At 37.7% G+C, this 26237-nt stretch overlaps 1 protein-coding gene across 1 annotated transcript in view; it reads right to left on the bottom strand.

The window, feature by feature from the left end:
- Positions 1-952: 952 nt before the first annotated feature.
- The window catches only part of TRIM33 (tripartite motif containing 33), a 34181-nt gene continuing 8896 nt past the window's right edge, over positions 953-26237 (bottom strand). The window contains exons 5-20 of the mRNA XM_009272879.2: positions 25387-25503; positions 22566-22680; positions 19842-19988; positions 19197-19314; positions 16918-17162; positions 16505-16669; positions 15460-15660; positions 13259-13391; positions 12219-12282; positions 11750-11909; positions 10305-10651; positions 9693-9816; positions 8787-8861; positions 8022-8174; positions 6161-6211; positions 953-6078 (exon numbers count right to left, since the gene is read on the bottom strand). Of these exons, the coding sequence (XP_009271154.1) occupies positions 5866-6078; positions 6161-6211; positions 8022-8174; positions 8787-8861; positions 9693-9816; positions 10305-10651; positions 11750-11909; positions 12219-12282; positions 13259-13391; positions 15460-15660; positions 16505-16669; positions 16918-17162; positions 19197-19314; positions 19842-19988; positions 22566-22680; positions 25387-25503 (2428 nt within the window). The 3' untranslated portion in view covers positions 953-5865. The remainder of the gene's footprint in view (positions 6079-6160; positions 6212-8021; positions 8175-8786; positions 8862-9692; positions 9817-10304; positions 10652-11749; positions 11910-12218; positions 12283-13258; positions 13392-15459; positions 15661-16504; positions 16670-16917; positions 17163-19196; positions 19315-19841; positions 19989-22565; positions 22681-25386; positions 25504-26237) is intronic.

The following is a 26237-nucleotide window of genomic DNA, read 5'->3' as shown; positions in this document are numbered from 1 at the left end:
TACTATTAAGAAAATTAACTCTATCCCAGCTGAAACCAGCACACTGGATCACAGTACTATTGCATCCATGAGAGGTGGACTGGCCAGCTGACCAGATTGCTTCCACTGGCTTTGCTCCCCTGTATTTTGAATCACACCTTGCACCCAAGCGCAGGGCCACACATCACGTTACTGCATGGATCTGCTCCCTGATATACACATTTATTAAGCCAAGGAACATGCTGACCCTAGCTATGCATTCACTGCAGACTCATTTCCAACAGGTAGAATACACTAACCACCATGCAGAGCAGAGTATGACAGACAGATGGCAGATGAGGAGCATCGCACAGCTATGGGTGTAATGTTAACAAGTTACAGGGCAATCAGGTTCAGCTCCCTTTTCATTTTTCCAGTGCTTACCGGGGGGCAGGGGGGGTGTGGGGAACAACGCCTCAGAGCTATCTCCCTACAGACTGTTGTCAGGTCTGTCGGGCCTTTGGAAAGCACCCCAGCTCCAGAACTGTACACGTGTGAGCTGCACATCTCAGACCTGTCTCCTCCAAGGCTGCACCAAACTTCAGGATGACAGCAGCACAAAAAACCCTAGAGAAAACCTTAAAATATTTGTATTTCATGTACAAGGTGTAGATAAATGTGACAATTTTATGAAAAAGTGCAGAGCGGTGAAATCACAGCATCTCCAACCCAGACTTCGAATCGAGTTTAGACTTCAGTATTTTCTGTCTTGGAACTACTGATTGCTGCATATTATGCAGCCTCAGGTTGTCAAACTTTAACTGCTGCAGTTAAAATTTCATCGAGGTACTTCCACGCTGCAAGTATCAGAAAAGTCTTTTGCCAGACATGAACCAGTATCTAATGACCTAAAGCAGATATGCAAAAAAGAAACTCAAATTGAGTCATTTTTCTAATTTAATAGAAAGAACCAAAACAAAATGGTTTTCAAACAATGCTTTAAACTGATCTAATACAACTTCTACAGCACATTCCAGAGCACTTAACAAGAAATATTTACAGGCAGCTAATGTATTAAATAACCATGTAAAGAAAAACTTTTTTTTCATTACACACCAGCAAAAAACACAGGAACAGAACAATTAGAAACGGTAAACTTGTTTAAAAAAAGTTAAATATGATTATTCAGATAATACAATACCACAGAAACAGCACTTTTTTGAAGAATCATATTAAAAGATGAGCGAAGTTTACTATGTGCAAAAAAGAACCAGTTTCTTACTGGAAGCAAGAAATAATTGAAGAAACAAAGAATGCCATGAATTTAACCCTTCCATGAGTACGTTTACATGTAAAACAGGCTTTCAACCGCACAAATCTTTGTAGGTTTATATACATGTTTCATGGTGTTCTGAACCTAAGAAATACCCCCATTTGCAGGCGATTAGCAGACATGCACTTTTTTTTTAATGTAGCTCACTCTAGAGTGAATGCTGCAACAAGTCGAACTTATAAAATTTTTTAGTACCTCTCCTTGTAGAAATTCAATAAATTCTAAAGAAAGCAGCCTTGAGCTGTAAGATCACTCAATAGAAAAGGCCAAAACTGCATTTCGTACATTTAATAGTTCACTTATAATAGATACCCAAATTAACTGCAATTTTTGAAACCTAATTCAATTAAGATATATTAGAAAGCATATAAAGTAGGATTCCCATAAGCAAACACAGGAACTAGATGGAAGAGTTACTGTACACGCACTTTGAGAAAATAAAAGAAATCGCCATATCTGAAGATACAATGCGTATGTTCAATCTGAAATATGTCTATGTAAACTGTGGCATATAAATTTTTTTTTAAAAAAGTACCTCCATTATTTACTCAAACACCTACTTTTTAAAAAAATATGTAACTTTCCCCAATTTATAAAATAAAATGCCACACTATATTGTCAATAACTCCTGCACACTTTGTTTTTAAAAGCTAGACTTGGTGATATGCATACAAACTTTCCTATAAAATCACTATCCAAAGGAAAGGATTCTGTCATGCTAACTGGCAACAGACAAAGCAGTTTTATTGCTTTTTCCAAGGAAGAGAGTAAGAAAAACAAGAAAAAGCCAACTTCCAGTACATCATATACATAGCTTTAAAATACTGTTGCCATTACCTAAACTTTTAGAGGTCAGCCAATAAACTAGCTTATACAACAGTGATAAATTTGGGCTAATTTTAAGGACTTCTGTTCCAGTGGCTTGCAGAAATGTTTATAAAACATTCCAATGATCCAGTGTTAAGTGTGCCGACACAGTCAAATGTCACAAGTAATAGCAATGGTGACATTCCACACAAAAAAACCAACCTCTCTACATTTAACAGAGCATTTCTATTTTGGAAAGTTTGGGGAACATCCTTTTTTTGGATAGTAACTCTGCCTTATTATGCTATAGGCCACTTAATTCCAGGGCACAGTTAAATAGAAGACCTGAACCTATTCATCAGCTGGTTAAATTATCACTAATCACTAGTAATTACATGGCAGGATACCTGCTGAGGTAATTGAGAAGTCCACAAGTAGCATACTGTACACTTTTCACTCTTATTTCAAAAGCAAGTTGCCTTTTACTTCTTTGGATTAACTTAAACTTCAGGGTCATTTACAACAAAAATTGACATGAATGGTCTTTTTTTACAAGTGTCTTAAATGAGCGCATACAGTTACATCAAGTGCTAGACTATCTTCTTGCTATCACGTTGGAACACTGCAATCACGCAAAGGAGCTGGCATGCAGAGTGCACCCACCACATCTTTTACCTGCTAGCTTTATTGATGTAAGCTATGCTCTAATTCCCAGGGTAAAACACACTGTCACTTGCACATATTGCACACACATCATCTGGCATAGAGAAGATGCTCAGAGTAACACAGTGGCCTGTTAATACAAACCCCATTAATTTGCTCCTGAACAAGTTACATACAGTGTGGCACCAAAAGGCTGTTTTGACTGAGCAAACCCTTAACAGTTCTATGATGAACATTTACAGACTATAGAATCAGGAAATGTATTAGCAGAGCTTACCTATCCTTTCAAGTATTTTTGAATAGAACTTAGCTAATTTCAAAACAATCATTGAGTTGTTGTATTGGGAGTTCCAAAATGGGGGTGGTGGGGGGAGAAGATAATGTTGTTTCATTTCTTTTATATAAAAAAGAAACACTTAAGATTTCTTGCACACAAGTCAAAATTCCACATACTACTACTGAGCACTGATGAGCTGAATGGAAGGACCAGTTCTAGAAGTTCAGTGGATTATGTGCAAGAGCTTGAACTCTCATCAAGGTCAAAGCTTAGCACCACTTGTGGTTTGCAGGTGAGCTAGTGGAATACAGGCTAAGTTGCTAGCCTACAAAGTTTGACAATTTTTCTACCTTGTCATAGGGAGTGAACTGATCACAGAAGTTATCTCAAAACATTTAGACATCTGCTCTGGGGTCTGGTACCTGGCATCTGGATGGAAAACAGATGGTACTGTACTTGCAGCACCCAGGGAGCATGTGCACCCCTGAATCACAGCTTTGTAGCATGGTCCTTCCCCCACTCTGTGACCCAGTCTAGGATGCCATCATGCTTGTCCTATGTTCCAGTTCAGGCAGCGGGTATCTGCAGTACTTGAATCCATGACTGGTGCCTTACAAAGTGAACAGTTAAAAAGTTGAGGCCTGAAGGTACAGAACCTAGAGTGCTTAAGCGCCATAAAAGTAGTAACCCCAATTGAAGAGAATTCACAAAATCTTACTTTCATGATAATTTTAATAGTATTCCTTTGCAAAATTAAGCTGAGAAACTAGAAATGCATAAATAGGCAATACACAGAGCCATTAAATGATCCCTTGTTACTATTAGTGTCCTATTCACACACATCATCCTTTCTACGGGCAAAGTTTTTGCTATTTGTCAATTTAATATGTTTAAGTAGAATAACTTTTCCTTTCACATACAAACTGGTAAAAAAAATTTAAACTGGCACTGTTAATATCTGAAAAATGAAAAAAACCCAACAGTTTGAGTTTTAAGTGTAACATTTGCATAATTTAAAGAAGTGAGCTTGAAGTTACAAATACCTTCAGTCCCCTCATTTATTGTGAGGTACAGTCACAATGTACATATACTTTGTTCTTATAAAAAGAAATCAAATCTTAAGTGATTTGCATAAAAATTGCTGAGAGCATATCTCAGTTTGATACATTGTGCTAAAATATTTATCTTTACCATTATGGTAAAGTGTATACAATGTCACAGGAATTGCTCATGCTGAGTATACCAAAACCCCAGTGATTTACCACAGAATTGCTGTATTCACAAAAAATCTTATGGCAAATTTATTGTCTATCAGCTTGACCTCATCCGATTACATGATTTCTTCATCTTACTTTAACAATGAAGGCCAGAAATTACATTTATTATTTCTAGTATTGATTTCTGTCAGTAAAGGAAACAACTGTTCAAACTATAATTACTTTGTGATGACCTATTTCTAACCAGAAATGCTGGAATGAAGGCAGTGTGCAACGGGAAGGCACTGCAGAGATGCCCGCCACAGGGTTTAGGGAAATAAGGGAATTGTTCTGTTTTCAATATTTGACCAGAAACCACTCAAAGCCAAATCCCGGTCTGTGCAAGTGCTTTGTTCAATGGATGGACAAGTAACCCGATCTCAACAGATTTATTCCAATCTTTCTAGACATTTCGCTCAAAAGCTGCTTCTGAAGAAAGTTCTGAGTAGTACTCTAATAAAAATAAGACAGAACCTCAAAATGAATGCAATGTTAGAAATAGCATATATTACAAATCTTTTCTTGATAGGAACAATTAATAAGAATACATATTAGCTTAAAAACAGTTCAGCAAATGTTGCTGATCTGCAAGAAATCTCAATTCACTATTTACAAATAAGACAAAGTGAATACAGGAAATTTTACACATTTGGTAGTTAATAGGTTATTGTTTGCCGAGTGGTCTATTAGAAACTGATATTTAGGAAGACTGGAAAAACACCCCAACCAGTTATTAACTCTTCAGTCTATATTTTAAGTACAGAAAATTAGACAATGAATACTGGAGATAACATTCTGCCTCATTAGGGGGATCAGGGACAGATGACAATGCGAAGACTTCTGCCATGAATGCCATTAAAATGTTCTGTGTACAGGATTCGTAATAAATATACCTAGCCTACTGAAAAAAGATTGTTGCCACCAGTTTAGTCTTTCATCTGTCAAGAACTCACACTCCTGCACTTGCCAATTCAGAACAGTTTAATGATTTTTTTTTTTCCTTTTGCTATACATAAAATGTAGTAAAGAAAGTCAAATTTAGATAATGGGATCAACACAGAAGATCAGTTATTCACAATACCGCTTAAATGAGATGATAAAAGTAATGACCAACACACACTTAAGTTCACACCAAGAGGGGATTTCAGGAACATTGCTTACAGTTTACACTGCAGTCCAGCATGAATGCAAGATACAGTAACTGTATTGGTCCAGTCCTGCAGAACATTTTACTAAGCAGTCTTATCTGTACGCGGAACATGTCTTATCAAATCTGCTTCTCTCCAACATTCATCCACCTCTGTCTGCGAGACCAGGATGAATGTGTCCCCTCCATCAGAAAAAGAAAGAATATAGCAAATAATCAAGGAAAAAAAAAAAAACGCCAAAAATTTACAATACAGTTTTTTTCCCCTTTTGATGAGAATGCTTTTCTGTACAAGTGTTTTTTGTAATCTAATACTGTTTAAAAAGCTATCAGCTTCTTCAAGATGGCCACTGTAGGCATGATAATATTCCAGGAACACTTAAATAACAGTTTTTACAATAAATTTTAGGTCCATATCATTAGATTACTTTATATGCACTGGTCTCTCATCTGATTTTAGGCGTTTTCTACGTGGTTGTATAAAATCTTCATCGGAGTCCTCAGTTATTTCACCATCATCCTCTTCCTGCTCAAATTCAGGCAAAGGCTGGAAGGTCCTGTCTGGGTAGATCTCTGTAAGTTTATCTTCAAAGTATAATGCAACTGCCTTCCCTGCCTGCGCTACTTCTGAATCAGCCTGTAAATAAAAGAAGACAGGAATATTCACCTGTTGGAAATGCACATCCCTTCACCAAGTGTGCATGGTCTGAAACGCTTACCTTCAAATTAATCTCTTGTGTTTCTGCATAAACTTGAACAACTTTCATCATCTAAAAAGGATACCAGAGTCAAAAAAAATGAAATTATAATCCTTTCTAAAGTTATGAGATTGCATAGGATTGGATGACTAAAGTAAGCCATAACAACAAAACAAGTTTGTTATGGACTACACCTCTTTAGTTCTCAAACTTAGCGGTAGTATGTTTAAAACAGTCTTAGGAGGGTGACATGAGGTAAATAAACCTTCAACAAAACACACAACTTTCGTACAAATAAGTGTCTCCCAGTCATTTTCAAAACTGCACTCTACTCATGACTACTTTCTTCATTATAAATTTTAGTTGCCTGGACATTACTGTGGAAAAGTCTCACTTTAGAGAGAAGTGCTCCATGAGACTCCTTTCTTGGGGGTCTTACTCCACTTTGATTTCTATTTTTTAAAAGCATATGGCTTAGAGGCACTAGACATGATGCTATTATGAGAGGTCAGGGTGACTCATCTTTTGCCATGAGCCAGCATTTCAAACAGCAAGACAAGTCTGAAACACCTTTATTTAAAAAACAAAAAAAACCACATCCATCAGTCCTTGCTCCCTTGTTTTACTCTTGTCCCTAAAAGCTGCAGCATGTTTTCCTCTACAGTAGATGCTTCATTAATTCCCTTGATTGAGAAGTTCACATAATTGCAACTTCTTCCACAGTGCTCATTAACCTCCACCTAATACAGAGACATAAGGGAGTCGAGGGTGTCAAAGTCCCAAATGCTTGTAAGCATTTACAGCATTACATCATTAACCTTGATTTTTACTAGTGTACTTGTGAAACAGTTGAGATTTTAATTGTAGGTTTCTGTACTTCCTTCAATTTACTTCTTCACAGAGCCAGAAATGCAGCCCAAACACTGCAAAACTCAGATTACATTTTACAGAAAAATACTGGCTGTTTTATGCATTTCTAAGGTCAGAAGAAAGCCTTTCCCTGTGATGCCTTCTCCCCAGGGCTTTTAGTCATCCTTGCTTTAAGGCATCTCAGAAATGAGGATACCCTCTTATCTCAGCTCCTACTCAGTTTCAGCACAATACCACAATTTTTTTTTGATATTCAGAGTATTTTTTCCATTGCTCCACCTAGTAATAACACTTAGGTAATTTATCTCCTCAAGTCACGTTTCACATGTAAGGTGCAAATGTTTCATTATCAGATGGGTTCATTGCAAAATAAGTCAACTTTCCACATTCATCAAAATGTGGAGTCATCAAAAATATGACTCCATACAAAAGTTATCTACTGAAAACTGATTTTTATGAGAGCCCAACTACCCATGAGCTAAAGCACTAAGCTTAATACTAGCCATAACAAAGACAATGCTTTTCTGGATTGAGCCTGCATGAGGTACTAGAACCAGCAGAATATTCTTCAGAAAGGCACTTTTCCTCAGTAGAGGAAGTTTCCTCAATAGAGGTCTACCATGTTTCATGAGTGTAAGAACAATTATCTGTATAGCTTGACACAGTTTTAAGGACTGCTTGATTGTCTTTATTACCACACTTCCTAAGCACTTCTACAATCTATTCAATGTACAGTAACAAGGTCACCCTGCTCCTCAGTCATATATCCATACCAGTGAATGCACTTAAAAAGTTCCCTCTGTTAAAGCCTAATCTCCCCATTTAGCTAAAACTGAGAGGTAGTTCTGTAATTGCATTTGTTTGGTTTGGTTTTTAAGTGTCTGATTCAGCATCTGCTCCATAAGCAGAAGTTACAACTGGAAGCAGAGCCTTTACTTGGAGAAGCTGCACAACCATGTTGAAATAAATCTTAATCTAAAAAAAAATGTATACAGATTGGAAGTTAACATACTTCATTAAACCTTTCACAGTTCTTGAAGATCAACCGGACATCTGCCACAAAATCCTCAGGAGTCTGGTAGTGTTGAGAATGCTTCTTTTGTAGTTTCTTTTTCACTGTAGATAAATCCATTGGTTTCTTTATAATTTTATAGTAGTTTGGTATCTGTAAAAAACAAACAGTGATTTATCACTACAATGACTACATATTTCACAGAAGCAGTTGAATTTCTTCACTTATCAAAATATCAATCAGCTCATCTTGTCATGCACTGCACGCGTGTTCAGCAAGTGAGAACAATTTCCTTTCCTCAAACTGTTTAAGTTCTTTCTAACCTTCAGTGTCTATCATAGCACAGCAATGCTTTTCATTATAGTTACTTCTTTTACAGCTGAAAACAGAAGAGTCAAAGCAGTTTCTTTCCTCCTTTCATTTAAAAGATTATCAAAAAAACCCCACCTCTCCTAAAGCATTTTGAATTTCATGGGTATCCTGAGAATCCTGAGACATCCTCTTCCAATTCAACAACTGCTCATTGAAAGTATTTTTAAATATCTGGGTTTGAGACTGGGAGTAGAGCCTCTGCATGGAGAAGCTACAGAATCAGCTTCTGTCTCTCTCAGAATCATGACATACTGGATGACTGCCAGAACTTTTAGATTGATCAAGGGGGACATGCTTCAAGCAAAAGCAGTCAGTTCCTTCCCGAACTCAACTCTAGACTTTCAGAGACGTTATGCCACAAATAAATCACAAACTATTTTTCAGGAGACTCACCGAGGCTGGGACTGGCTCTTGAAATTCAATGCTCAGCTCATGACAATACAGGTAAAGCAGGAGACGTTCACATTTCTTACAAAGAAATAAACAGCTTCACATTAATATCCTTAATTTATCCTCAGCCCAGAAGTTCATACCTCCCTATTTTAAATAGGTTTGTACTTTAGCAGCTTAATACTAGAAAATTTAAATGCAAGTCCCACAAGCTTGATTATAAAACGTGAAGTTCTTAGGAGGGCATTGTTGAGAGGGTAGGACACCACCTTACTGTTCACATAGCAGAAATATACTCCCTTTTTGCTTTCTTCTTCCTAAACAAAAGCCTAGGGCTAAAGTCAAACATGAAGAGGCACGCTAATATACAGTCAAATTAAAAAAAAAGACAAACTACAACCACTTTTGTCCAACCATAACTGCATGTAACAGGAAAGGACTGAGGAATAAAAGGACTTCTATTCTTTTCCCCACAAAACGAAATTAAACAATTTGAAACCAAAGCCAGAGTGTTTCTATTAATTCCCTGTTGAAATATTTTTCTTTCCTTTGCTTGTAATTTCTTTGGAGGAATTTGATTTGATAATACTCCAACACTTTATGCACAGGTTGATTGATAAAGCTAAAAATAATTCTGACTGTCATTATACCTTCCACAAGAATGCACCTAAATACTTCTAGCACCTCTCACAGCATGAACTTAACACACCAAACTTACGTAACTATTTTATGAAGGTTATATCAATGTTAAATGCAAAGAACTTCTAATTAAAAACACTGAAGAGATTAATGCATGTTAAAGGATTTGCTGCAGCCACAGCAAAAACATCTTCAAGAAACAGTGGGGGATAGCTAATGTGAGAAAGCACTTTTTTCTAGGAAACAGATTCCTACAGATTTGAGACATACCCTTTGGTCCACAGGAGTCAGACCTTGTGCTGTTTTCCCTTTCTTGCTGTGTTGTGAATTGTCACAATCATATTCTACTTCTGGTTTGCTCAGATCTCTGCAGAATGTACATATCCACTCTCCGCTAAACAGAAATAAACACAATTATTCCAGATATCGAGGGACAAAGTCTCATCAGTGATGACTACAAAGATTTTTTCATTAGCTCTTACAGATTCACATTGTACTGTAGTAAAGACTTGGATATCCAAAGATAAGGAATAACCCTTAATGCTCATGATAATTCTGCCAGTCAAGGCCAGTTTTCCTGTCCTCATATTCCTCTCCCAAGTATGTTCTAATACTTTATAACACCTTTCTCACCATGACTTTAAAATGAATTTTACATAACAGAATCACACTTGGAGAGACCATATGTTTATCAGATAAACATCGACCAGTTACAAAACAATTCAGGCAGGCCTCTGAAATGTCAGATTGTTTTACTGACAAGAAATCATCCAGAACTAGCTGGTGTTGAGGATGAAACACCAGTTTTGGTAGTGTGTTGAAATCTATCATATGAATGAGACCACAGAGCTGTTCTCAGGAACTATTACACTGTTTCTGTACCTTGGAAAGCTGAGGAGTGTTGGTACATGACAAGTTAAGTGAAACACCTTTGGGCACTTTTCACAACATAATAGATCCCCTCCATTTTGGCATACAGCACACCAGTCTTCATTTGGATCATCATCTTTGTTATTGCCTTCTCCTCCAATTCTAGCTGATCGGTGCATTAGACTCCGCACTGGGGATTTTCCATTTACAAGGCCATGTCCAGACTGTTTGCAACTTTCACTTAAATCTGCTGGTTCAGTTTTTACATGATTTTCAAGACTTCCTAATGCTTCTAATTCACTTTCCAGATGCAAGTTAGTGGACAATGGTGGTGTCAAGCTGCTCTCAGGACTGCTAAGCTGAAATGAAAGTAGCACATGAAAATCAGAGTGAGTCAATTTTACAAGGGCATCTTTCTTCATACATTGGAAGTCAAAAGCCATCCACCATTTAAAGGTACAATACTCATTTCCCCAAATACATGGCAAATCATTATGAAGACCTGAGTTGCATACAGTATTGAAAACTACTTTTTCACAAGTCCATCCTTCCAAGAACAGACTCATTTCTACTGATATATAACATGATAAACTTTCAAGCCAAACACACTGATAAATTGTTAAAAATATACCTTCACTGTCATTAGGAAAAACCCTCAAATCCATCACCCTGCTCCTAGTACACAATCCTATTAAATCAAGCATAGCTGGGAAACACTGAAAAATATTCACTTGCATAAATATTTTATTTATGCTCTGGCATAAGAACTTTTGACTGATTTGAAGATTTCTCAATGTAATTACATACATATGAATGTTCAGGAACTACTAACAATGGTTGACTTACAGCTTTTACTAGTAAGGGATTAAAAGCAGCAAACACACTACACTGCTGGGGGTATTTCATTTTAATAGCTAAAGATAAAATGTACACGACAGACTATCCTGTGCCTGGCAGAGCATAGTATTAAAGGATATAATAAAGTCCTCAACATGGACCAAACAGAGATTAACTTCTGTTTTCTATTGGACTACTTTCAACACGCAACTACCTATCACAATACATAAAACTGACAAGGACTGGGTGTGTTTTGCATCCATATCACTAGGTCAAGTCCTGTCCAAATCAGGAAGGGCAACATCTGCCATCATTTAATGTTTATTTGTTCAACATAAGCCAGCAAGCTACTGTCCAAGTCCCACTGCCAGCTTATTGGTACCTATGTCACAAACCCCCAGTAATTAGCAGTCTTAGCAGTACTAAAAAACAGACAGCTCAACACTCGAGCTGGCCCACACTTACAAGTTCAGATGTACTGCCTGGGAGCAAAATACCTCTCAATCTTCAGGGCTGTTAACAGAATATGAGGCTTAAGAGTAAAATTGCTTTATTATTTCCAAATTCTTAAACATGCTGCTAGGAAAACCATAACATACTGTTGCACAAACTAACTTTACCATGCAAGCACTCCTTCTGCCATCCTCTGTTTTTTCCTGTTTTACTGTTCCTGAGAAACTGCATATCTCTTCCTCTGTCCCTGGCTCTTGCTTGACTTTCACTTGGTCAGACTTGAAGTTAACGCTAGTTTTCTCAGCAGTTCTGCCCGAGGAGCCACAGCTAGAAAGAGACCAGCATATAAATAAAAGGAAAACTCAGAGCAAAGAAACTTAAGTGACCGTTTCCTGAACAATTTCAAAGGCAAAGCATGTCAGAACATTTACAAGATAGCTCAAGTTTACAAGACAGCAGAGAATCATAGTGAAGGAAAAGGAAGGGAAAAGAAAAAAAAAAAGTCTTCTTCATGTAAGCATTCTTCCATTACTGGGTCACAGTTATATCAAAACCCTATTGACCCACTGCCAATTCAGTTTTTGAATTCTTCGTGTCTGATTTTTCAGGCTGGCAGTGTTAACGTAACATACTCACCTTCCTCTGCTACCTGTGCTGGAGGTACTAGGTGGCCTCACAGGAGTGTGGGAGTTGGATAAACCTGCAAAGAAGCAGCGTAGAATTTGACTTGGTACAAATTTACATTCTGCAGTAAAATAAATGACTAGTGTTGAGTAACACCAGAAGTGCTGCTAGAATATCCTAATTTAGTAATTCACGTAAGTCAGCTGCCCTCTCAGTCTTTTGGATCAGAACAAAGGTCTAGCACACCACATTAAATAAAAAAAGACAACACACTGTTGTTAGAGTCCCAATAATTATTTCACCTAATCCAAACAGTGCTATAACCCTTAGCCCATTAAGTCCCCAAGTTTTATCCACTGACATCCACCAATAAAGTCAAGAAAAGCAGACTCTGTACGTTTTGCATGCAGGTTTTGAGAAACGTAAGTTCCACTGCTACAACCATTCATTCACAGAATCTTACAATAATCTCGCAGAGAGAAGACTAAGAGAAACACATACCAAATGACTGAAATCAGCTTCTTACTAATAGAAATGGACACTTTAAATGTTTAAATAACTCAACGTTAGGTATTGGTGACTTAATTCGCTCACATGCATAACAAAAGCTCTATCATCAATTGGCTATACTTAGAATGACTTTGCTCAAATGATTGTTGGGTGTAAGTATTTCTGTGACTAAGCTAGTCTATAAACTTACTTCCCAAACCTCAGAATGGTCTAGCCAGTCATCATTTGGGGGCAATAACTGAACTACGTCCTCTGATGCACAAAAAAAGAAAAAAGGGTTGTGGTAACATAGGACAAAAATACAGTCTATACATTTATCTGGAATACTGCATTCATGTGCTGGCACTTTGTTACTATAAAGATATTTCTGAAGGAGGGTAAAATTTAAATTTCCAAAAGAATTTATTTCTGAGCAAAATAGATTTTAAACTAACAAAATCTCACTTCCCTTTTGGCAGGAAGTTACAGGTAATTATTTTCAACTTAAATACCAGAAATACCCATCACTTTCTAGAATCACTAGAAATACCCATCACATTTACCTGATGACCCTGGAGATAGAGCTGAAGGTCCTGGGGAGGGATTCATGGTACTTGTAGGTTGTGGGGGTAGGTGGCTGCCTGTAATGTATCTGCTTAGAAGGTTATCTAAATTACTTGAACCAGCATCTTCAAGCTAAGAAGCAAAAACAAAAGTCTGAATCAGAGAGGCCTAATTAAAGTTTCTTAATAGTTCCACATCTTTAAACCATGATCAGTATCTTTACCAGAATTGTTCACTATCCCTTCAAGGATTCAGGACATCAAACGTTTTTATCAGTTTCACACAGAGATCAGTCTTTCAAAACAGAAATCCACAGTCAGAAACTTAAAGTAAGATTTTTCAGAAGTTCCTAAATATCTAAGTTCTTCCAGTATGGTCATAGGCTGCACTTACTCTAGGTCATTCCAAACTTTTTGGTTCCCAGATGTTGAGTGTGTTAGTCATAAAATGGCATTAGTCATATGAACTACCAGATTACTAATGTTGCAAGAGTTATTCCACAACTAAGATATTAAGGGAAACCATGAACTTGTTTTTCCTTAGCATGATGTGAAATCTCCCTCCCTCCCATTCACTTTTTACACAGATTCTAGTATCTATTAAAAACAGGGTGACAGGTACCCTATTACTTTAACTGCTTAAAGCTATTAACTGCAAGACAGCATAATTGCAAATAACATGTTTGAAACACATTGTATTCAAAGCGGGTTTTTATGACTGTGCAAGCAACTTGAAAGAGTAATAGCTTCCTATCCAACTCTTTAATCAACTAAAATCCGTAACAGCTATTACATGAACAGGTACAAAAAAGAGCATCTCAACAGAATTCTGCATTTTCAGTGCACCTAGAAGTTGCATGTTTATGTTTTAGGCTATCCCACTAACAACTACTTCTAACTTGGTGTATCATGAACTTTAGACACACACAGCTGAATCAGTCATAACCAGTTATACTTGTGTTTTGTTCTAATGACTAAACAAAGCTTCAGCACTGCAGATCGATCACATTCAGAGACGTGATCCTTTTTCTCCTACTATTCTTACGTTAGCAAATTACCTGCAGCCTCATGAGAAAACTGAACATACAAGCCCTGAACATGACTCTCTATAGATTAAGAGTTAAAAAGTTGCTATTGGTATTACAGCAGACCATCTGCTTGGATGAAATTTAGGTTTTGTTTCTAAGGCAATTGTTTCCTGTATCATGACCAAATCTCCCGTGCTTTATATGGAGATTTCAATGTAAACATCCTGTTCTCAAGACAAGCCATCATCCTCCCCTCCCCAACCTCCCAAACACTCCTGCAGAACACACATTACTTTTACTTTCTGTGCCTCCACTCGTACATTAAATTATGCCTCTCACCTCTCCAAATGAGATTGACTTCATCAAAACCTACCTCAGCTTGTGTGCAGCACTATCTATCCACTGCCTCTCTGGGCAAAGCATACAGGGCACACTCTGCAGTTCCAAGTCAGTGAGTACCAATAGTGTGCAGATGAAGTGAAAACTACAGAAGCATCAATAGCCACACTTTGTGCAAGCAAGAATTTCCAGACAGATACCACCACAGCTCAAGATTAATCAGGGAGGCCAGCTTAAGTGTTCTGCAGCACCTTCCAGGATCCAACGCTAATGTAAATGCTGGCCTCTTGCATACAAGGAAATGATTACAGCCACACTACTGGGGTATGGAGGAAACGTAAGGAGAGAGAAAAGTAGGACAGTAGGACACCTTTTCTCGGTACTTCCTGCATTTGATTGTTACGTTTAGGAACATCACAGAGAACTGCCAGACAACTTTAACTCTGAATAAATCACCATTCAGGGCATTTGACATACGTAACTATTCAACTATTCTAGTGATAACTTCCCATATGATAGTCTTGGAACTATGATGGAAGAAAGGAAGTGAACACAGTACTTGGGATTAACTAATCTAAGTATCAATTTTACTATAGGACAGCCATTAAATACTGATTAATCTAAAGGTTAACACAGGTCAAGCAGGTCAGCCCTATATAGTGAAAATAGTTGCATGCCCAAGTCAAGGGCTGAAAATTTTAATTCTTCGACTTGAAATGGTGACTAACTATACCGTTCCAAAGACAAGTACCGGTATCCAAATAAAAAAGATACAGAAAGGAAAGCAGATCATTACTTCACCCACAGCATAAGTGCCTGATCTTCTCCACTGACCTGGATGGGTGGGATATCTGGCAGGGAAGGTAAATTCTCTGGGTTTGTTACAGAAGGAATGAGTTCGATTGCTGTAACGGACGGACTTGTTGGACCACGGTTTGCACTCGCCATTGTTGCTGTAGTAGGACTAGTTGGATTAATAGTGGTGTTGTGCACAGAAACAACTGGAAAAGGCCCCGCATGCCCAGGGTTAGAATGCTGTAGGAAAAGAGAAGAGACCATGCCTGCATTACGGACAAATCAGACAGCCACTGCACATAAAATTGCAACACGTGCATTATATGATAGTCCTCAACAAAAAATTGGGGGGGAAAGAACATATAAACTCACATTTCTATCAACATAATCTGATAGCACTGAATGCAAAGCAACTGCTATTTTTATTTACTTGGAAAGAAAAAACACTTTGTGTGGCTAGATATTTAAATATATAGCACATCTTCCACCAAATTATTTTCATATATAGTTATATTTTCTCAAAGCTATTACTTCCTCCAAAGACAACTTTAGAGTCCACATGTCTGTCTACAAACTTCTTTTTCTTTTAAAAGAAAAGAGTAACTGTTTCAAGTATTATAAAGTAATTTTTGGTCTTCCAGTCACATTAACATTCATTGTCAAGAGTTTTTATTCTTAATGGTATGCAGAGCTCTGCATCACGCCTCAGGTTTGAATTTAAAAACACTTTAGAATTTGGTTTCATTAAAAACCCTCAACTACATCACTTTGAACTTCGCTATTCCTGACTACTCTCTAAGAAACCTAAAAGATGAAAATCACTGAAAAATGAAAAAGGAAATGTTTTGTTTTCCAGAACTAAAATGCAATACAAACATTAGAATTCATTTTCATTCTTAAGGTTTGAATTTTCTACTGTTCAGCAAAAATGTAACAGTACAGTATGCAACATGAAAAAGCATATAAATGTGTGTAGCTGTGAGTTATAAGTGTTACAGATAAACACATTTACAGCTGGAGGTATCATCTATTGTAATGAAAGTTTGGCACAATGGCACAAATGAAGCGTGTACACAGGATATACTTGTCTTTGAAGGTGAGGTTGCATCATGGAGTATTGTGGTCCATTGTGGCGTGGTATTCCTGGTATACGAGCAGCATTCTGAGCCATTCTCATCTGATGTGCTTGGAAAGCCCCACAGTTCATGTTACCCCTCTGCATGGTCTGCATGCTGATCAACCTGGGAGGCTGCAAGGGTTTTTGTTTTTTAAAATTTTTGCTTTTAACATGGAAAAAAGAAGCCAATCTCTTTCCACAGTAGTAGGTTTACTAGTTACACAACATCAAGTGAAGCCAATAGCTGTCACATTTAAAGTATGTCAAATTTCAAAAGATTTTCACATTTATAAACCGCTTTGTAAGTTTATATTTGATAGGGCAATTTTAAGTCTCAGTGTTATGGTAAAAGGTGAAATAAGAACATACAAGATATTTACCTGCTGCTGTAAGATTTGTGGACTCGTCTGCCTGGGAACTGACCCAGCTGGCTGTCCCATCCTCATCTGCTGCAGTTGCTGATGCTTTTGTGCATACACTTGCTGCTGCATATGCTGAAGTCGAAGCTGCGCTAAATTGATTTGTCCTGGAGCTTTGCTGATGTGGTTTGTTCCTGGAGGAGCTTGTCCAACCACTACATTAGGAGTGTAACTAGGAGTTGGTTTATTTTCAATGACAAGGTTACCTAAACACAATTAAAAAAGAACTAGTAAACAGTTAAATCTCCATCATCATCCAAAGGTTGATAAATGCAGAATATTCAGATGTTTCTAATTCCGTTTCCTCAGGGGCAGTAACAAAGCAATTTAAGTTTGAAATTTTCTTTTTAAGTCTCCATAACCATACACGAGAGACACAAAAACAAAACTCAGACTACCAGAAGAAGAAATTGCAAAACTGAAAACATGACCTATGAGGAAAGAGTGAAAGAACTGGAACTGCACAGCCTAAAAGACAAGACAGAGATGACTGTTCTCTGTGTTCTCAACAAACAGACAAGATGAGAAATAAAACAGGAAAAAGACACATTGAGCATAAAGTTTCTATACCTAAGGAAGCAAAGCCTGGGAAAAGGTATTTGGGGCCAGTGGAGAGTGTCCTATCACTGAATGACTAAGAACAGGTTATACAAGCATGACACAAAACACTGCTACAAGCAAGTGCTGCCTTGATACAATGTGATGGACCACATTGCCTCTCTAGCTATCTCCAGTACTATTTTTAAAGGGAAGAGGCAAAATGTTGATTTTTTACTTTGAACATGTACTCATTGGAATCGGCATGTCACTTTTTACTGAGGTTGACAGTTTCTGTTCTGTTTCCTATATAGCTTCCCCCACCTGCCCCAGGTTCCTAGTCAAACAACATTTGAAGCTCTGTTGTGGAAAGCCTTGCTTTTTCCTTCTTGAGTAATCTCCAAGAGTAGCAGCACTCAAAAATTGCTTGAGGAACTGCCCATGAAGGAATAGTGTCAATTTTAAACCATTACTTACACAATGAAAAGTTTGTTTACTGTGCACATAAACCTCCTTGACTAAAGACAGGAACACCAAAACCTGGCTAGTGGACTTAAAGCAAGAAGCAAGTACACACAAAAGCATCAGAAGAGCTGATATTTTCATCAGATTTTCTATTAAAAATTTTTATCCAACAGAAAAGTTCACAAGCAGGTGCTAACAGATACCTCTGTCTCACTGTGCTCTCCCCACTCTAGCTCACCTCCCCTCTTCTCTCATTCAAAACCTGTTCTTCAAAAAGTGTAAGTGATTAGGGAATTAATATGGAAGAAAAACTGTGACACTACACTGCTGCAGGATAAGGCAATAATAAAGAGGTTAAGATATTAAACGCCTTATATCCTTAAAAGAGCACGTTATTACTGCATCTGACAACAGCCAGCAACGTGCAGTAATCGTAACTGCAAACATCCAGTGATCCCAGCTGTCACTACGCACTCACACAAAACATGAGTGCTCCAAGCTCCTATCTCACCAAGACTATTACAAACTCCCATGGCAGCTAACGCTTTAGGGCAAAGAAGGAATAAACAGCTGCACTGAGAAAAACTACTTAAGATATAAAAGGTTACAGCTATGGCGCCGTAACCTACCGTATGGCAGTTGCAAGCAAGACACACACAGGAACAGCAGTGTATCTCCCATTATGAGGCTCTGTTTTTCTTTACCTTTATAAATGTGTCAGACATCTTAGGATACAAAACTAGTTAAACATTGCTTCTTAATTCACTTAGCTTTCCAGCAATCACATGGACTGGCTTGGTACTTAGCCATAAACTTTGCTCATATCAACAGTCCTCCTAATTATGCTTGTTCATACAACTTCCAAAACATTAAGACATCTAGTATTACTCCATATGCAGCTAAATATTTACTTGCCAAAAAAGCTTATTCCAGAAACTGAAGCACCCATTTAGCACTAGTATGTTATACTATAATCATCAGAACCACTTTAAGAGGGGAAAAAAGGTCATTCCTAGAACCATTCCCATTGGAAACCAAAACCTGTGGAGAAAGCTTTGCTAACAAAAAAAACACAGCAGATAAGGAGGGTAATCAGGACTGGATGGGTTATATCAAGAGAGTTTTGGTCTTCTGCATTAAGGGATGTATTGCACTCCAGCTCACTCATGTTGGATGAATAGCCCCAACTCAATCTAGTTTTTCAAGTAACACAGAATAAACACACACAATTTTCTCACCTAAATTGACGACGTTCTTTGCCCAGAATGTAGGGTCACAATGGAAGCGTATTGCTCCATTGGCAGCTGGAACAGGATCACAACGTGCCTTTAAAATATGACGTAACTGGAATGTTATCTAATGGAAAGCAAAAACAAGACTGTTGATGACAACGAAATAATGAATGAGAATATTAAGAAGTGTGCATTTGCCCAGCGAGTTTAGACTGCTGGATCACCAATAAGGACTGTCAATAGCAAGTTTGGTTAGTAGCCTGGAAAGTACTCAATTCACCAGGAAAATCATCCACTGTACAACTAATTTTTTACTCAACGCAGAGGATGACAGGGAAGTACTGTTACACAATACTACTACTTCTGCAATGACTCAAGTGAAACACTGAGGTGCCTTTACAGAGCTTAACCCCATTCCTTCTACGATAATACTGTTAAGTCCTTAATTTACGAATGAAAAGTGGTGTACAAGTTGGGATATTTATCCCATTATTACAGAAAGGGTTTTTTTGCTTTGTTTTTTAAATGAAGCATGAACAACTCATTATCTCTTCCTTGGATATAATCTAGTGAAGCTACACGACACTTAGGAAATTCTTTTGACTGAACATTCTCTGTACTGTACAGACAAGTTAGAGGATGCTTCCTTACCAGCCGTTTACTGTATAGCAAAGCAGTACTGCTGCCACTTGCAATAGCCCAATTAGTAAAGTTCATCACATGCTTCACTTGTCGCGAAAGACCAGTGATGTCATTTTGTTGTTGTATTAATTTCATCTGTCTCTCCTTTGTTACATTCTACAAAGAAACAAAAACTTTATTACAATGGGGGCTTCAGATTTATGAGGAAAATGTAACCCGCTATCACAGTTCTTAGCAAAAGAAAAATGTCACAAGCAAAGCAGCTTATACTAATGCTCATATTCAGGGTGGCTAGAACCATCAAGTAATAGTTCTCTATTATTCCACTCTACCATTCTTCCCCAGAGATATCAAAGTGCAGGGAAAATAGTGGGCTCAGAGAAGAGCCTCTGCTTTATCCCAGGAAAATATCAACTACTAAAACAAGACCAGTTCTCTTCCTCATGTTGCCAGAGGCGTAGCAGCATGACAAAGAACTGGGGGAGCAACCCAGACCAGGGCCCAGCGAAACTGCCAGCTCCATACTGGGTGGTGCCCTGGCATTCCTGCAACTACCACTACAGGAGCTGCAGAGCAGCAACTGGAAGAGACAGCAACAGTGGTGGCCCAGGTGCTCTGAACACCAGCTCCTACGCCAACTAGAAACTGCCTCTAAACACCTCCTGAGTATGGCAGGTAAGCTCAGCAGCCCCATCCCCAAGAAGTCTTCAGTCTTTGATAACATGCCAGCTGTAAACCTTGTGCTAAAAATCTGGATTGCAGTACTGAATCTTCAGGATTCAAATTTAAAAATACATGTGTGCTGGTTTTCGCTGGGATAGAGTTAATTTTCTTCATAGTAGCTAGTATGGGGTTATGGTTTGCATTTGTGCTGAAAACAGCGTTGATAACGCAGGGATGTTTTCGTTATTGCTGAGCAGTGCTTACACAGAGTCAAGGCCTTGTTTCTCACCCCACCCCACCTGCGAGCAGGGGGACAGCTGACCCCAACTGACCAAAGGGATATCCCAGACCATATGACATCATGCTCAGCATATAAAGCTGGGGGAAGAAGGAGGAAGGGGGGGACGTTCAGAGTGATGGCGTTTGTCTTCCAAGTCACCGTTACGCGTGATGGAGCCCTGCTTTCCTGGAGATGGCTGAACACCTGCCTGCCCATGGGAAGCAGTGAATTAATCCCTTGTTTTGCTTTGCTTGTGTGCGCAGATTTTGCTTTGTCTATTAAACTGTCTTTATCTCAACCCACAAGTTTTCTCACTTCTACCCTTCCGATTCTCTCCCCCATCCCACCGGGGGGGGAAAGCGAGTGAGCAGCTGTGTGGGGCTTAGTTGCCAGCTGCGGTTAAACTACGACAACATGACTGGGCAACTGTTACAAACTCACAAAAAATGAAAGTTTCCAATGGAATTTTTCTAGCTTATAACAAATGCTAGGTAAACAAGAAAAGCCAAAATTCAGTTACTCATGTAATTTTAAATTATTTATTTCACTCCTGATCAAATATTCATTTCCTCCAGGAATACTCCATTTCATTGCCAAATAACTGTTCCTTAACAAGAAGAAATCTATTTTAATTAAATTGATCTTAAATTTTTCAGTCACATCATGGCACACTGGCAATATGCCATGAACTAACTTCTTATGATGGATTTCCTCTCTTCAGATAAAAAAAGTAATCATAGCATCATTAAGGTTGGAAAAGACCTCTAAGATCATCGAGTCCAACTGTCGACCCAACACCACCATGTCCACTAAACCATGTCCTTAAGTGCCGCATATACATAAGTTAAGTTGTCATAGATTTGAATAAGAGTCAGAATATAATTATTATTCAGAATGTGCTAGATGGAAAGTATGTTTAAAGTCATTGCTTCCTTTACAATGCCAATCTATATAACTTAAAATACCAGCATTACAACTTCATGGTCAAATACATAAGACTAACATGTCTTTGAAAACCTAGGTGTACTTCAAGGGTCAGGATTTGTTAGAAGTCAACACCTGTTGTGAAAATTACTAAGGAAACAAACACTAAGAACTGCCATTAGGACCACCACTGTCTTAGCAGCAAAGCAGTCAACATGACACTAGGAGTGAAAATTAATACTAGCCCATCCACTTCCCTGCTCCCTTCCCCTGCTGCCACCATCCTATACAAGCAAAAGGAGGGAAACTGATTTTAATGATGACTTAGCACAACCAACAGAGCAAAGAATGATGTAAAGTTGCATCAAACACATTGCACCAATTTGTTATGTGCCCAAGACAAAGTACACAGACCTGTCTCTCGGAGTTTACACTCTGAAGAAAAACTTCTAGACAAGGTATCAGGAGAAGACAAAAAGAAGTAACTCACTGTAACAGTGCTAATATATTTACATGAACCTTAAAAAGCTGTTTGAGGAAAAGACTAGATTATACACACCTTAGAATTATGTTATAATATAGAAATATGGCAAACAGAACATGGAAAGGAGATTTTCAGACACTCCTTTATGATGAGCCTGATTTTGAATGAATCTGAGGCATAGATATAAAACTAAAGGAGCCACAGGCTCTAGCTAATGAAAGGATAAACAAGAGATTTAACTCCAACACACTATTCATAGGCAATATTGGTATTGCAACACCTGCAGTCACACCAAACAAACTGTTTTCAAACATGGAACGTGAGTTCTCAATAGATGACTGGGAACAGTGAACAACACTATTATTTTTTCTCTTAACTGTACCTCAAGGTGCTGTAAGAGAGATTTTCCCTTTTTATTGATTTCATTGATGAGGGTGAATATAGCCACTTTGATTTCCTGTTCTACTCGTTTGTTAGTTTCATTTACTTCTTTTATCCTAAAAAAAGAAAAATGTATTGTCAGGCAGTCACTTTATACTATGCCGCCAAATACTAAACACCACAGGCATCTTCCCACCCTTGAAGAGTGAAGGAGCAATTTCTGTATTGAAGAAGTTCCAATAAGTGTAAAATTTATAGCTTGTTTGATTTCTAACAGAGAAATCATTAATCAACTTTTTCAAAGAAGCCATCTAAAACTTCAGTTTTGGAAAAAAAAATTAAACAATCTGAGATAAAGATGGTATCTCAATTAACAACTTGTGTTTTACTTAATATGAAACAGTCCTTGTGGTTTATACACTTTATTTATATGTTTACACACACACACAGAGACATACCCACCCAAGACCACGTGTGTGTATGTACACATATGTATTTATCTCCATATCATGTCTCTCACTATGAAGAATTTATATATGATGCCTTAAACTTTTATGCTATTGTATATTAACCAGAAAGGAAGTCAACCCTGAATTTCAGATGGACCCCTCCACCTTCCCCAAAAAAATCTTGTAACAAAAGGTTTGTTACATACCTGTAATCAATACACAATAAGGATATAAACCTTTCCCTAATGATTTGCCTGACATTAGTCTACATTATTCTCTTGCACTTTACCACTACTGCCTTTCAGGTTTTTTTATACCTCACACCTCTTCATCATTTCCATCATCGTCTAGTTTTAGTGTCTTCACTATTCTCAACTTCTTCAGACTCAAGCAAATCACCTTGAGCACTATCCACAGAATTTGAAATACAGCATTTCTTAAACTCCATTGCAAATTCTGGATTTGTGTGATGCTATGCTGCCTTAATCTAATGACAACATAGCATTACAGCAGGATTCTTTACTTCGTTTGTAGGAGTCAGAACATGGTAAGTACCTTACTTAAATTGTCCTTTTTTAAAGGGCTTCTTCACTACTAGATCAAGCATCTGAACTTGTGACGTCATTCATCCTGATATGATCACAAGACCAATACCCATTTGTCTGACAATGATCTTCACTGTTGGTGTCAAATGCCCTTTAAGGCACCTTGGACACATGTGCTTTTTCGTGACAGCACAATCTGGTCCTCTACTCCAAAAAAAACGTTCAGTCAACCCTTCATTAAGTCAGTAGGCATCCATCCTTGGCTTTGGCACCTAACGATTATTCCAGTAGGCAGCTATTCCTTCAACACTGTTTTACGCTTCACGATCACATATGATGGCTATTTCATACCATCTGCTAACATTGACAACATTATTGTAATACACATTTTTTTTTCATTCCCTGAAGTTTTTATGATAATGGATTTTGTGCCCTACACTTCAACAAAGTAACTGAATGGCATGTCAAAGTAAACTAGTGTCTCACTTGCACTACCCATTTGGCTCAGCAGATAATCATGATCTTTACCCAACCCAATCACATGATGCAGAAATTCACTGAATTTTCAGTGAAGCCAGAAACTCTTAGGCAAAAGAACATTACAATGTGTTACTCATATATGCACCACCCATTGTTGGCTGTGAATTCTTATCAGAGAAGATTTTATGACATTTCTTGAACTTTCAGTTTAATTATTTCCCACATAACTGGGTTTCTCTCTTCTTCAAGCATGTAACAATTCTACAGCTTGTCCTCCTGCTTCACAATGGTGTTCTCTTTTGGGTCCCTTCAAAGAGTTCCATGCTGAATCAGCACATAAAAATTTCCATTTTCATTGCTTCCATCTTCACACGTTTGCCTCTCATGTCGTATGTTCTGCCCTCTGAATTATGCATCAGCTCAGGAACAAAGTCAGAATTTGTTCCCAGATGACCAGACGTCTCTTTTCTCAGCATGTACAACTTTTTTTTTTTTTTTAAATGTACATGGTATGACTAGGAGTTAAAAATTTGCACCAGAACTTCTCCTTATATCTTTGGTACACTTCCTTCTACCCTTGTACTTCCCATCTCCAGATGATCTGTCATTTTGCAAATGACTTAAAAGTTGCAGAAGGCTCACAAAACCACCGAGAATCAGAGTGGAATTCCCTAACCTCCAGCACACCATGTCACCACAAGTGGGTGAAAAGCCAGCAGCGATCATGTGCTCTCTCTGTCTCTATATTCAATATTCTATATGACGTTGAATTTAAGCTAACCCTGGAATTCTTAAGTTAAACTACCTAAGGAAAAGCTTGTCTTCCATTCAGGTAATTACACTAAGTTTTGCTTGCCTAATTTAAAAAAACAAAACCAAAACACCAACAACAACAATTTCCTATTCAATTTCAAAACAAGTTTTTGTTACACAGTTATCAGAGGCATTCATATGAAACAAAAATATTTCAAGAAAAAAATTTTTCTCTCTACAGCCAACACTTCTGTCACCTAGAGCTGAACTTAGCAGAAACCCTAAGATGGGTTTACCTCGCCTTTTTTATTCCCTTTTTTTTTCTCCCCCAAGTGCAAGAAACATGTCACATCTTTGGTTCTACTCAAAGTTGCCATAAAAGACATCATCTTTGACATTTGTTTCTTGTAACAACTTCCAACAGATGCACAGTATTGTAGGGAAGAAAACATTACGACAAGTAATTAAGTCCAATACAACTAAAGATACAGAATCAACTAAAATGGAAGTATTATTCTAGTCCCATCATTCATCTTACTGTGATTCATTAAAAAGGCAATGTAACAGTAACAGTTAATCATTTTGGGGTACTTACCTATTTTGAACTTGGGTAGCTGCAAAATTTACATAATTCTTCTTCTCAAGAAGTTTGGCCAATAGGTTCTCAATTGCACCCTTCTGGTTCTGAAAAGCTTCTTCCAGAAACTGATACCTTTTCAACATGCAAAAGAAGGTATCTATTACCAAGGAGCAATATGCTGAAACTAAGGGTTCCCAATTTAGATGTAAAGCTATAAAATTTAAAAAAAAAATGACAAAACACACAGAAAAAATCAAACTATATGTATGCCGATCAGTGTGCAAAATGTTTCAGTACTGATAAAATCCTTTGTAAGTGTCCAGAAGACTGAACCTCTATGGGTCACTTATTAATTCCAACTACACAGGGAGACAACGCACTGCATCATTTCACAAGATAGCAAGCTACGGAACACCAGCTAAAGGAGACATCAGAAACTTCAGTTTGACAAATCATTTTGTTAACATTAGATGAGGAAAATGCACTAATAGCTTAAACACACATTAAATGATACAAAAAAAACCTATCCCAGAAAAACAATTTTTCAGCTGAGATTATACTGCTCGTATTTTACTGAATTAGTTTAATCTGAAAGAAAATACTCCTATTTTTTCCCCCCGGTACTTCCAAGTGAAGAACATATCATTCCCTTCAATCAAACAGCTACTGTATCAAAGGCACCTTCCATTACTTCATCTGAAAAGAGTGCAAGTAGCTACATCGAAGGAAAATAAGGACATTAGTTGCATTTTCTTAACAGACTATACATCACAAGAGGAATTAACAATGCAACAGAAGCAAAATGCCTGTGTTGAAAATGGCAAGGGGAATTAAGTAGCTCCAAGAGTTTTAATCTTTTCTGATCG

Source organism: Aptenodytes forsteri, unplaced genomic scaffold, assembly GCF_000699145.1.
Source record: "Aptenodytes forsteri isolate BGI_AS27 unplaced genomic scaffold, ASM69914v1 Scaffold142, whole genome shotgun sequence".
Taxonomy (NCBI): Eukaryota; Metazoa; Chordata; class Aves; order Sphenisciformes; family Spheniscidae; genus Aptenodytes; species Aptenodytes forsteri.
The sequence above is the reverse complement of the archived record's forward strand: the minus strand, read 5'-3'. Positions and strand labels throughout refer to the sequence as shown.